Here is a 14,489-nt window from a genome sequence, read left to right as displayed (position 1 = left end):
TAACCAGTAGAGGGCTCTCTCTGTGTCCTGTATTCTGTTCTATAACCAGTAGAGGGCTCTCTCTGTGTGTCCTGTATTCTGTTCTATAACCAGTAGAGGGCTCTCTGTAGTTCCTGTTTTCTGTCCTCTGGTCAGTAGAGGGCGCTGTTGTTTACTCATGTTATTTCCTCTATCTTTTGTGCCATGCAGGGAGCAGTCCATGTCCACCGTGGGGTTCTGTGTGGTCAGCACTCAGAAGAGGGGTTACCCGCTGGAAGATGCCACCCATATCGCCTTGCGTGAGTCTCCTTCACTCTGCTGAATCCTGGGTTATACCATTCATATCACCCCTCCGTTTTTTTTTATTTGTGTTTTAGGAGGGCCTGTACTCCGAAAAATTAGACAAAGCTTTGTGTGAAGTCTTTCAGGAGATGGAGAAATGAAGCAAAAAAAAAAAAGGGGGGGGACATTGTTACGGATCAGAATTCAGACAAAACTTTTGTTATTCGCAAATTCGCATTTATCTGGATTTTGGAATCGCAATTGTAACAAATTTCAATCTGAAGTAAATTCTAACGAAACAAATGATCTCAATTCAAACCTGAAGTTGAATTTGAAATGGAAACATATTGCAATAAATACAGTGAGATATGGCAGTGAAATATTATTATTATTATTATTATTATTATTATTAATAATAATGATTTTAACGAACGATTATTAATGATAAATAAGATGATGATTCCTACTTTGGCTGATTTATAGAATAGAGTAAAACTGAATAGAAAATAAAGGAATAGAGTAAAATAGAATATAAAATTATTATTTTTTTTTTTTTTATATATATATATTCTGTTTTATTCTATTTTATAAAGCAGCCAAAGTAGGAATCATCATCTTATGCATTATTATGCAATATGTTTCCATTTCAAATTCATTTGATTTGAAAATAACGAATATATGAAACCAATTTCAAAAATGAATCCTCCTAACAACGAATATGACGGGAAAAAAAAAAAAAAAGATTAAATTTAAAGAGGAGTTCCCCTGAAAAAAAAAAAATAATAATTTAAATTAAAAGTCAGCTACAAATACTGGGCACTTACCTGTTCCAGGGTCCAGCGATGCGGGGGAATCCAAGCCCCGCTTGTGCACCCCCCCCCCCCCCCACTGCTTGGCGGCACCGGCATTGCAACTGTGGTTTCACAGCCAGGCACCCACTGCACATGCGCTCGCCGTGAATGCCTGTTGCTAGGCACATCGTACTAATCTGCCTCTTCCTCCTCCGCGGAGATCTTCTGTCTTCTCTCCTCTGTGCGGCGTCTTCTGTGTAATGGGTCGCGCTGTGTTCTGGGAACTGTGTGTCCCAGAACACAGCGCGCCCCATTCACAAAGTGCTGCGCGACTTGCGCATGCGCAGTAGCCGCAAGGCTCCACTGCCTGTTTCCCTTAGCCAGAATGGCGGCGCCGGGACCCGAGACCAAGGGACGGGTCAGCCTCGGGCGGCCAACATCGCGGGCGCCCTGGACAGGTAAGTGTGCTTATTAAAAGTCAGCAGCTACAGTGTTTGCAGCTGCTGACTTTTAATTTTTAATTTTTTTTTTAAACCGGCTCTCCTCTTTAACCACTGCTCCCACCCGGCCGTATATATGCATTGGCCGGGTGGGAGCCGTCTACTCCTGATAGGACGTTCAGGAACGTCCTTCAGGAGTAGCGGGATCGCGCGCGCGCCCGCGCAGCGGCGCGATCCCGATGTGCTCGTGTCACCCGGACACGGCACATCTCAGATCGGCAGGAGGGCTCTGTGATTGGCCCTCCTGATCACATGACGGCCGTGTCCAATCACGGCCGTCATGTGATGTAAACAAACAGCCGGTTGCTAGGCAATCGGCTCTCCTCTCCTCACACGGAAGTCACCGCTGAGGAGAGGAGAGCAGAACGCTGCAGCCGGCTGATGATCAGTGAGTATGGGCTGCTTTTTACAGCTTTTTACTCACTGATCACTAGTCTAGTGTAAACACACAACACACCACACAGTACAAACACAGTCCCCACACATGTCCCCAAAACATACATGTCCCCAAATGATAAAAACACATGTCCCTAATAATAAAAACATGTCCCCCACATATGTCCCACTAAAATCACATGTCCCAATGATTATCTGCACACATATGTACGTGATCACCTGCACACATATGTACATGATCATTTGCGTACATATGTCCGTGATCACACAAACCAATTATTATACACTTAACGGGATTTTTTTTACCAAAAACATGTAGCAGAATACATTTTGGCTTAAATTTATGACAAAATTTGATTTTATTGGATTTCTTTTCAAATAGAAAAAAGAAAATATTGTTTTTTTTCCAAATTTCCGCTATTTTTGCGCTTATATCGCAAAAAAAAAAAAAAAAACGGAGTCGTGAATAAATAACACCAAAATAAAGCTCTATTTGTGCGAACAAAATGATGACAATTTCATTTGGGTACAGTGTAGCATGACCGCGCAATTGTCACTGAAAGCGCGAGAGAGCGCTGAAAGCTGAAAATTGGGCTGGGAAGGAAGGGGGTGAAAGTGCCCGGTATTGTAGTGGTTAAGCAACTTAACATTGTTTATAAATATTGATCAGATAGGAGATTAAGGGATACAAAGTAAGTTTATAAACATTGATCAGACAGGAGATAGAGAGATACAAAGTAACATTGTTTATAAACATTGATCAGACGGGAGATAGAGAGATACAAAGTTAACAATAAAAGTTAAAGGTTCTTTTTATTTTTTTAATAATAATGTTTTAACAAACTTGCCATACTTGCCTCCAAAAAAACAAATAATTTCCAAGCTCAACTTACCAACCAGCCTGCGACCAACCGAATTAACCCAACAGTATGTATTAAAAACAGGAATTTAGTAGCCATGTCTTGCTTACCACCTCAGTGCAAGGATTTTGCACAGAGTGGCCCCAATCCTCCACTTCTGGGGGCCCCCGTGTTCCAATTGGGCACTCATGCAAGCGCTCTCTCGAATCCTGCTGCTGCGTCTCTTGACACAGACAGCAGGACTGGGAGGGGGGGGGGGGGGCGGGCTGCCGTGTCACTGGCTCTGATTGATCTCAGTGTGAACCAATGGCTCCCGCTGCTATCAATCCAGCCAATGAGGAACTGAGACAGCGGCTGGAACTGCTCTGCCTGTCCCCCCACCACTGGAATGATCGGAGTCAGTTAAGTAAGGGGGTGGTGGGGGGCTCTGGGTGGCTGCTGCACTACAAAAATATTTTTTCACCTTTAATGCATAGAAGTGAAAAAGGTTGAGAGTTTTACGACCCCTTTTAATAATGAATATGGTTTCTGTGCATTGTGGGGGGGGGGGGGGGGTGTTTATCATTCGATGTGTATATATCTCACGTGGTCTCGTTGTCTCCCATCCTGCAGGCACAGTGCGGAGGTTCCTGGAGTTGCATGGAAGCGCTCTGGAGAAAGTGGTATTTGCAGTCACAGAGCAGGAAGAGGTATCTTGAAAGATTTTAATTTTTTATTTTTTTTCTTCATAATGCTACTTTTGCTGAGCTTTTCCTGATGCATAATAGTGGAACTGGACACAAATTCCCCCCCCCCCCCCCCCCTCATTAAAACATGAACAAATCGCCAAGAACAAGGAAAACTGGCCCAAAATATAATATTAAAAAGAAAATTGCTTTTTATCCTATTTAACCTATTTAACCACTTGCTTACTGGACATGTTTTCACCCTCTTCCTGCCCCAGGCCAATTTTCAGCTTTCAGTGCTGTCGCACTTTGAATGAAAATTGCGCGGTCATGCTACACTGTATCCATATGACATTTGTATCATTTATTTTTCACCCAGATAGAGCTTTCTTTTGGTGGTATTTTAACCACTTTCAGACCGGACCATTTTGCTGGTCAAAGACCAGACCACTTTTTGCGATTCGGCACTGCGTCGCTTTAACTGACAATTGCGCGGTCGTGCGACGTGGCTCCCAAACAAAATTGACGTTCCTTTTTTTCCCACAAATAGAGCTTTCTTTTGGTGGTATTTGATCCCCCCTGCGGTTTTTATTTTTTGCGCTATAAACAAAAATAGAGCGACAATTTTGAAAAAAACGCATTATTTTTTACTTTTTGTTATAATAAATATCCCCCAAAAATATATAAAAAAACATTTTTTTCCCTCAATTTGGGCCGATACGTATTCTTCTACATATTTTTGGTAAAAAAAATCGCAATAAGCGATTATTGATTGGTTTGCGCAAAAGTTATAGCGTTTACAAAATAGGGATAGTTTTATAGCATTTTTATTATTTTTTTTTTTTTTACTAGTAATGGCGGCGATCTGCGATTTTTATTGTGACTGCAACATTGTGGGGGACCCATCGGACATTTTTGACACATTTTTGGGACCATTGTCATTTATACAGTAATCACTGCTATATAAATGCAGTGATTCCTGTGTAAATGACACTGGCAGTGAAAGGGTTAACCAGTGGGTGGCAGTGTAGGGGTTAAGTGTTCCTAGGGGTGTGTTACTAACTGTGGGGGGGTTGGGCTTTCATTTAGTGAACACTGATCTCTGCTCCAATCACATGGAGCAGAGATCAGCGTCACTAGTTGCTAGGCAGAATGGGAAAATGTTGTTTATACAGCATTTCCTCCATTCGGCCGCTCCGTGAGACGATCGCGGGGATGCCCGCGGCGATTGAGTCCGCGGGTCCCGCAACCGGACTCACGGGGGTCCCGACCAGCGTGGAAGCGCGCCGCCGGCGGCGCGCTCCCGATGGCACGGCGGCAACGAATATTGGACGTACATGTACGCCAATATGCCTGCCCGTGCCATGCTGTCGACGTACATCGTCGTGCGCTGGTCGGGAAGTGGTTAATCACCGCTGGTTTTTTTTTATTTTTTGCTAAACTAATAAAATACCAAAAAATTTAAGAATTTTTATTTATTTTTTTCATATTTTGCAAACAGTTAATTTTTCTCCTTCACTGATCGGGTGGCACTGATCGGCACTTAAAGACCAATTGTCCCTCTAATGGAAATCACTTACCTGCTTCTGATTTATTATGATTAATAAATCGGTTACCGGCTTCTATTATTATTATTAAATTGGTTACCCTCTATTCCTGTCCTGGTGACAAAGCAAAATTTGGGATGTACCTTTTTGGTGACCAAGTCCTGTCAATACAAAAATGTTTAATTGTTACATTTTGCTGACTTCTGAATGTCCTGTAGTGTCTTCTGGTAGTTTTGGTTCTATAGGGAAGGATTTGTGGTGGGGGTCTTCTCTCATGTCTCTCTCATGTCTCTCTCATGTGTCTTTCAGGCTACTTATTTGCGGCTGCTGCCCCTGTATTTCCCTCGCTCCCAGTGGGAGGAGCAGAGCTTGCTGCCCCTCCTACCGCCAGATATCGGCAATGCCGATGGTGAGCCAATTGTGCCAGAGCGACAGATCAGAATTAGTGAGAAACCCGGTGCACATGAAGGTCAGTTCAATCATAAATAACCCCAAGTTTTATTGTTTTATGTATTTCCTGAAATATCACCCACCTTAGTGCCTCAGCGTTCTCCTACAAAGTTACAATGTTACAGTCTGATCTCTGGGCTCCTCCTACAAAGTTACAATGTTACAATCTGGGCTCCTCCTACAAAGTTACAATGTTACAGTCTGATCTCTGGGCTCCTCCTACAAAGTTACAATGTTACAGTCTGATCTCTGGGCTCCTCCTACAAAGTTACAATGTTACAGTCTGATCTCTGGACTCCCCCTACAAAGTTACAATGTTACAGTCTGATCGCTGGGCTCCCCCTACAAAGTTACAATGTTAGTCTGATCTCTGGGCTCCCCCTACAAAGTTACAATGTTAGTCTGATCTCTGGGCTCCCCCTACAAAGTTACAATGTTACAGTCTGATCTCTGGGCTCCCCCTACAAAGTTACAATGTTAGTCTGATCTCTGGGCTCCCCCTACAAAGTTACAATGTTACAGTCTGATCGCTGGGCTCCCCCTACAAAGTTACAATGTTAGTCTGATCTCTGGGCTCCTCCTACAAAGTTACAATGTTACAGTCTGGGCTCCTCCTACAAAGTTACAATGTTAGTCTGGGCTCCTCCTACAATGTTAGTCTGTGCTCCTCCTACAAAGTTACATTGTTAGTCTGATCTCTGGGCTCCCCCTACAAAGTTACAATGTTACAGTCTGATCTCTGGACTCCTCCTACAATGTTACAGTCTGATCTCTAGAGGAGAGAAGACTGAGAAAATGCTTCCTCCTGCCTGCAGCAGATTGATGACATCATCTCGTCATTGGCAAAGTCACAGAACTGGAGATGAAGGATGTCTTTTCTATGGTCAAAGGAGAAGCCATCTTGAAATATAACATTCCACGAAGACAATAAAATAGGCTGAATGGCTTTATGCCAAGTTTCCGCTCACCAGCTAAAACTTTAAATTGCGCTTACATTTAGACAACATGCTCGGTATGCTGATGGGGGAGGGGGTGGTGCTTGGCTTTCAGGGATGTTAAAGTAATGGGTGTCCCCCTTCGATATTCCTCTTATCTTCCCGCTGTGGTGACAGCAGGAACATTTTGGGTTGCTTTGTCACAAGGAAAAAGATTGAGTCTCCCCAAAAGAGAATGTGAAAGTGTGGAAGGGTTACACAGTCTATCAGAAAAAAAAATAAAGTTCCGGGTAGAAGAAAATGTTAATTATGTGCGGATTTTTTATTTTATTTTTTTAGATGACACAGATGAAGAGGAGGGGCTGGATCATGACTTGTGTCTGATTGGCTCGCATGCCTTTGCACGCATGGAAGGGGATGTTGACAAACAGCGACGCCTTGCACTCCAGGGGCAGCTGTCGGGGGCCACTCTACAGAAGCAGCATCAAAGGAAGTGAGTATACGGGGGGGTAGGATATTGGAAGGGTGTATACAGAGGGAGGGGAGATATCAGAGGGATAGAGTATACAGGGGGCAGGATATCGGAGGGATAAGGGAGTATATGGGGGATGGGGGTGGGTGTGGTGTCGGAGGAAGGGAGTGTACAAGGGGTAGGATATTGAAGGGAGTATACGGAGGGGGGGGATGATATCGGAAGGGAGTATACAGGAGGCGATGATATTTGAGGAAGGGAGTATACAGGGGGAGGATAGTGGAGGGAGGGAGTATACAGGGGGGAGGATAGTGGAGGGAGGGAGTATACAGGGGGGAGGATAGTGGAGGGAGGGAGTATACAGGGGGGAGGATAGTGGAGGGAGTATACAGGGGGGAGGATAGTGGAGGGAGGGAGTATACAGGGGGGAGGATAGTGGAGGGAGGGAGTATACAGGGGGGAGGATAGTGGAGGGAGGGAGTATACAGGGGGGAGGATAGTGGAGGGAGGGAGTATACAGGGGGGAGGATAGTGGAGGGAGGGAGTATACAGGGGGGAGGATAGTGGAGGGAGGGAGTATACAGGGGGGAGGATAGTGGAGGGAGGGAGTATACAGGGGGGAGGATAGTGGAGGGAGGGAGTATACAGGGGGGAGGATAGTGGAGGGAGGGAGTATACAGGGGGGAGGATAGTGGAGGGAGGGAGTATACAGGGGGGAGGATAGTGGAGGGAGGGAGTATACAGGGGGGAGGATAGTGGAGGGAGGGAGTATACAGGGGGGAGGATAGTGGAGGGAGGGAGTATACAGGGGGGAGGATAGTGGAGGGAGGGAGTATACAGGGGGGAGGATAGTGGAGGGAGGGAGTATACAGGGGGGAGGATAGTGGAGGGAGGGAGTATACAGGGGGGAGGATAGTGGAGGGAGGGAGTATACAGGGGGGAGGATGGTGGAGGGAGGGAGTATACAGGGGGGAGGATGGTGGAGGGAGGGAGTATACAGGGGGGAGGATGGTGGAGGGAGGGAGTATACAGGGGGGAGGATGGTGGAGGGAGGGAGTATACAGGGGGGAGGATGGTGGAGGGAGGGAGTATACAGGGGGGAGGATGGTGGAGGGAGGGAGTATACAGGGGGGAGGATGGTGGAGGGAGGGAGTATACAGGGGGGAGGATAGTGGAGGGAGGGAGTATATGGGGGGAGGGTATTGGTGGAAGGGAGTATAGAGGGGGTGATGATATCGGAGGGAGGAAGTATACAGGGGGATATCATCGGAGGAAGGGGGAGTATATAGGGGGGAGGATGATATCGGAGGGAGGGAGTATACAGGGGGGAGTATATAGGGGGGGAGGGATGATCAGTAATCGTTTTATTGCTGGTGGAGACCAGGGGGGACTGTAGAACAGTATCTGCCTCTTTTTACCCCGTTGCGTGTGAGGTGTCTGCTGCCCATAGGAACTGGTGGTGATTTGTTTTATGTCGCAGTATCCAAAACGGAGATCTCTCTTTGCTATTGGAAAAAAATTACAAACTGAAAAAAGTCAACACTGAATAATCTCTATGTGAAATAGACGATATCCCAACACTGAGCAACTTGTCAACTTGAATATCTTATCACATTTCAGTAAAAGGTCCGGGTAGCACCCGGGATACCTGAGCACAAAAGCCGTTATTGTACGCAAACAAAACCTCAACAGTGTGAGGGAACCGATATAGTCTTTAGATAAAGCCATGGAAAAGCGTGTCCACCCCACACCTTGTGGATGAGAATAACACTCCCCTGGAGTTATGACCTCCAAGCTATAGGTAGGTCATAACACACCCTGAAGCGCCTGATCAGGACAGCCACCATAGAGACCCCGGCTCCTCCCCTTCTAGGATACACCGCCTTCCATTACAGTTTTAAGCCTCAACCTCCCTTCAGCCCCTCAGTTATGGTGTTTCCTCCGGAGGGGAGACACCGCGTGGGAACCGAGGCTAGTCAGCTGGAGAGGCTGAGGCTTTTTCATTATACCTGGGAAGACGGGTCTCTCTATGGTGGTCCCGGTCCGCCAATCGGGGGATCCCTGGGGGCCATTGCGGTTTCGTCGCTGCTTGCTCCAGCGACCCTTGGGGAAGGTGGAGGTCTGGGAGGGCCATTTGGTGGCGCGACAGGAGGAGGCTTGTGTGGGCGGCATTGGAGCGGTGGGCCGGGTGACGTTACTTCCGGCGGGGGCGGGTTTACTTTCTGTACACGCGTCTTCCAGTTCCAGACGTAAATTCAAACAGACGGCGCATTTTGGCTGGTGAGGTCTTCCTTTTTCGCCCTGTACAGACAGCGGTTGGAAGACAAGACTGTGACCATTAGTGCCTGGCATGTCAGAAGCAGAGGCATCAAGAACTGGCCCAGGAGACAGCAGCACCATCCACTCCAAGGTAAGGCGAACCCTGGGGTGGTGTTCCCTTCCTTTTAGTATCGGTAGCTCCACCGGTATATTCCCTCCCTGGTGGTCACGGGGAAGAGGGGTGCATCTGGGACCCTGGTGGTGGTTGGTCCTGGTGGTCCTCTGGTTAATGCTGGTGATAGGTGGTGTTAACTACTCCTTTTGTCTGCTTTTATATTTCAGAAAGCCACCAGCAAATTGCCCCATGGGTCTAAGAAGTGTCCTTTGTGTAGGGCTTCTATGGAAGAGTCTTGTACTAAAGCACTTTGTAGGGAGTGCATAGAGGGGCTGCTGAGGGAGCAGACAGCAGAGCAGGGTGTGGACCTTGCGGCGTCAGTAAGGGAGGTCTCTAGCACCTTTTAGGTCATTTAAGGAGTTCTCCAGTTTTCACTTACCGCAGAACCAGAGTAACCTTCCACCAGCACAGCAGAGTGGTCCACCTATCCCTGAGGTTATTGTCCCGACGGGGGATATGCCAGAGGGCTCCAGGGTTGAGGACGACGCAGATAGTGCCATCTCTGATTCCCAGGGGGAGTCAGATGATACTGTGGATGGGGAATCCAAAAGGTCCTCTCGGTATGAACTTTCTCTTGAAGTGGAGCATCTCTTAGGAGCCATTCACACCACTTAAGGTATTCAAGAGGAAAGGAAGACCTTGTCCCTGCATGATCAAATGTACAGGGGCTTGGGGGAAGAGAAGAATGTATTCCCGGTTCACGAGGTCCTGGTTGATACCATCAAAAAAGAATTGATTCCAGAGAGGAAACTTTTTTTTTTTTTTTTTTTTTTTTAGGTTGGATGCGGCATTTTCCCAAGTGTCCAGGCATACAGATCTGGCCTTTGAGGACGTGGGGGTTCTATCAGATCCCATGGATCGAAGGATGGATTCGCTTTTGAAGAAGGCTTCGGACTCAGGTCAGGGGAACCTGAAACCAGCTATGGTGGCCACTGTGGTAGCCCCGGAATATGGAATACTGGCTTACTCAGATCAAGGCCCCATATAGAAGCCGGAGCTGCAAAGGAAACTATATTGTCTTCCTTCCCCATGTTACTCAAGGGAGCGGCTTACATTGCAGATAAATATAAAAGGAGTTATTCCTGCGCCTAATCAGGAAGAAGTCTAATTTATGTACCGCTGCACACACTGAAATGGGGTACTTGAACCCCAATTATAGAGTAAAGAGGGCAAAAAGTAGTGATGCGCAGTACTATACTGGTTAGTCTAGCCTAAAAAGGCTAATAAATTCTATAGGCACTAAGATTGTTGGGTGATAAATATACTACCGTCCAGACTAAAAAGATGGTATAAAAAGCCGATATACGTGTAAGGGAATGGTGAGGAGCCCTCACTGCTATAACGTAGTAGTCTTTAGAGCAGGGGTCTCAAACTGGCGGCCCTCCAGGTGTTGCAAAACTACAAGTCCCATCATGCCTCTGCCTGTGGGAGTCATGCTTGTAACTGTCAGCCTTGCCATGCCTCATGGGACTTGTAGTTTAGCAACAGCTGGAGGGCCGCCAGTTTGAGACCCCTGCTTTAGAGTAAGGATCAAGTGGATATATAAGCATAAAAAAGAAAAATTTCAATAGTTAGAGCTAGTGATTCCCAATGCGATTTGTTGAGATTAACAGAGTCGCATAAAGTGACAGTGCTGGACATAAATGGGTCCGTGAAGATATCTACTACATCATAAAGTGAATTAAATAATATACATAAAACAGTCAACAAAATATATAGTGATTCCCAATGCGATTTGTTAAAGCTGACAGAGTCGCATAAAAGTGCCAGTGCTAGACGATAAATAGGTCAGTGAAAATATCTACTACACCATAAAATAAAAAACAGTATACATAAAAACAGTCACTAACTCGATGAATCAATAGTGCAAAGAGTGGTTGGTTGTGACTGAAAAAAATCGCATAAAGTGTCAGTGCCAGGAAAGGGTTATAGAGAGTAAATACGTGCAGGTGTCATCTACCATACAAAAAATGATATCAATACAGTGAACAGCTCAATAATACAATTGTGCAAAAAATGGCAGAAAATCAAAAAAATCAAAAAAGCGCATAAACAATCTTGGTATTGAAGGAAGGGAGAAAATCCCTCTGGAAATAATCCAAAAACAGGCTGTGCACAATATTTGAAAACTATGTAAAAAGAAAAAACTGAACAATGGTATTTAGCAAAAAATGGCCATTCAACTTGTGCGATAACCGGTGGCGATTATATCGAAAATCGCATATATCAAGGAAATCGCATACAGTGCTGGTGTTTGAATATATGTGCACTATAAAGTAGCAATATAATCGGTGGTGGTAGTGGTGTTGGTGAATATATCCCACGTGGTCCTGTGTAATCGAAATATGGGTGTCCCCTTACCTTACAGCTGTAAGGTAACAGCATATAATATATGTATCCTCAGGGTTCCTGGTGATCGTTATCCCTCGAGGTCCCGTTCTTGTGTCCCCAGATCCTGACGTCTCCTGCCTATTGCGCCGTATTGGTCTCTTTATATAGTCGCTCAGCAGTACTTCAGCGTGGGGGGGGGGGGTACCTCGGCGGTTGGTGTTTATGTAAGGGGTTAAACGGATGAGGAGGAAGGGAGCCCCATAGTGTAGTAATATTTTAAACAATGTTGAAGTTTATTCAAGAAAGCAGATCAAATACTCACAAAACAAACGATTCTCTTGTGTGGGGTATAAACGAGCCTCGAGCTCGATTGCGTCACTTCCGGTAGCGTCCCGACGCGTGTTCGTCACGATCCCCTGATGAAGTCACGTGACTGTGACGAACACGCGTCGGGACGCTACCGGAAGTGACCCCCGTATCTTCACCAAGGTGATGGAGGTGCTGGTGTTCCTAAGACTCAAAGGCATCTCGATAATTGCTTATCTAGACGATCTACTTCTGTTTTGCACCGTCCCCGGAGCAGTTGGTTCGAGATCTTCAGGTTACAAGAGATGTCTTAGAGAACATGGGTTGGCTCGTAAACCTGGAGAAATCCAATTTAATCCCGGTCCGAAGAGTCTCTTTTCTGGGCTATGTGTTGGATTTAACAGAGCAAAGGGTCTTTCTTTCCTTGGAAAAGATTCAGAAGATGGACAATGCAATGTTATTCCTCCAGGGCAGTTCTCAGGTTTCGGTGAGGGGGATTATGTTGGCCCTAGGCTTACTGACATCCACACTTACAGCAGTGCAGTGGGCGGGGCTACATTTTTGTCCTCTGCAACTTTTCATTTTGAGGATCTGGGACCACAGCCAGAAGTCTTTGGATTCACTGATTTTGGTTCCTCATCAGGTCAAGAGGTCCCTCTGGTGGTGGAGAAAGGAGGTAAATCTGTCACAGGGCCTGGAGTGGGTCCTCCCGGTATCCAGGACCGTAGCAACAGATGAGAGTGGTTTAGGTTGGGGAGCTCATCTGGGCGCCAGGATGGTGCAAGGTTCCTGGGGGAAGATGGAGGTAGGGAGGTCCTCAAACTGGAGGGAGTTGAGAGCAGTGGATGTGGCTCTCGGAGCCTTCCAGGAAGAGCTTCAGGGACAACATCGTGTGAAGGTTCGATCAGACAACTCCTCAGTGGTGGCCTATGTCAACAAATGGGGGGGCACCAGGAGTGGAACACTTTGGGTGCTATCAGAATCAATCCCCAAATGGGCCGAGGTCAATGTTCTGTCTCTATCGGCAATTCATTTTGAAGGGAGAACAGAATCAAGTAGCTGACTTCCTCAGCTGAAAGACTGAGGGAGGACAACTGGGTTTTGAAGCAAGAAGTCTTCAAGATGATCACCCGAAGGTGGGGGGGTCCCATCGATTTAGATCTGTTTGCCTCAAGGGAAAACACAAAAGCGAGACTTTTCTTTTCCCTAAGCAGGTGGGATGGGGCGTTAGGAGTGGATGCTCTGGCCCAGAATTGGGAGTTCTCCAGGTGCTATGCCCCCCCCCCCCTCCTGTGTTGATTCCGGCGGTGTTGAGAAAATTTAACAGTGGAGAACACAGTGGTTCTCCATTCTGAAAGGCTTGGCCGTAGAACCTCCCTGGATTTTCCCAGTACAGGAGGATCTCCTCTTCCAGGGACCAGTCTTCTGTCCTCAGGTAGAGTGGTGGAACCTCGCAGCTTGGATTCTGAGGAGTCGCCGCTAAGGGGAAAAGGGTTTTCTGATTGCTTGGTGACCACAATTTTTTTAAATTGTAGAAAGACGGAAACCCAAGCTATTTACCGTAAGGTGTGGAAGCGTTTTTAATAGCTGGTGCTTAGAAAGCTCCTTTGATGTACGCAGCTCCATAGCAGTGTTGGAGTTTCTCTAGGCAGGAGCAGATAAACGCTTAGTACCTTGAAAGGACAGGTGTCCGCTTTAAGCGTTTTTCTAGAAAAGCAACTGGCGTTTGATCCATCGATAGGGTTTTTCAAGGCCTTGAGTAGACAAAGGCCTGTCAGTGAGTCTCCCTTCCTGGTGTGGGATCTTTCTTGAGTTTTGCAGGCACTCACAGGGGAAGCCCTTTGAGCCGTTGGGAATCTGCACGCTGAAATGGATCACCCTCATTTGGTGTTTTTGGTGGCGATCACTACGGCTAGGAGATTAAGTGAACTCGAAGCTCTCTCGGTGAGAGCTCAGGTTTTTCCAGACCGTGTAGGTTTTTAAGACGGATCCGGCATTTTTGCCAAAAGTAGCCTCTGAATTTCATAGGGCTCAGGAGATTGTGTTACCCACTTTTTGTTCGAATCCTGTGAGGGAACAGGAACGTATTTTTTGCATAGTTTGGACGTTAGGAGGTGCGTCCTGCAATATTTAGACTGTACAAGTCAGTTTAGGAAGTCTGACTCCTTTTTTGTTTTATTCTCAGGGCCCAAGAAGGAGTCAAGAACCTCCAGGCGTACAATTGCCAGATGGTTAAGGATGGCTATTAGTCAGGCGTATGTGATAAGGGGGGGGGGGTGGACTCCAGTGGGTATTACAGCACACTCAACTAGGTTGGTGGCGCCTTCACAGGCCGAGTTGGCTGGTGCTTCGCCTGAGCAGATTTGTAGGGCTGCAATGTGGTCCGGCTTCTCTACATTTGTGAAGCACTACAGATTGGATCTGCTGTCTAAGGACCAAGATTTTGGTCGTAAGGTGCTGCAGGCAGTTGTCCCACCCTGAGGTAAGGTACTCGCTTATCCTCTCTATGGGGGCCGTCCTGAAAGACGGCCTTGGGAAAAA

The 14,489-nt window shown here is 46.5% G+C and overlaps 1 protein-coding gene across 1 annotated transcript in view; it reads left to right on the top strand.

The window, feature by feature from the left end:
- GDAP2 (ganglioside induced differentiation associated protein 2) overlaps window positions 1-14,489 on the top strand; it is a 72,062-nt gene that overhangs the window by 13,651 nt on the left and 43,922 nt on the right. Inside the window, 4 exon segments of the mRNA XM_077479576.1 lie at window positions 190-278; window positions 3,421-3,497; window positions 5,330-5,489; window positions 6,745-6,898. Coding sequence (XP_077335702.1) covers window positions 190-278; window positions 3,421-3,497; window positions 5,330-5,489; window positions 6,745-6,898 — 480 coding nt within the window.

This window comes from Lithobates pipiens, unplaced genomic scaffold (assembly GCF_037356315.1).
Source record: "Lithobates pipiens isolate NorthernLeopardFrog02 unplaced genomic scaffold, aLitPip1_a1.2 Scaffold_16, whole genome shotgun sequence".
Classification (NCBI taxonomy): Eukaryota; Metazoa; Chordata; class Amphibia; order Anura; family Ranidae; genus Lithobates; species Lithobates pipiens.
The sequence above is the reverse complement of the archived record's forward strand: the minus strand, read 5'-3'. Positions and strand labels throughout refer to the sequence as shown.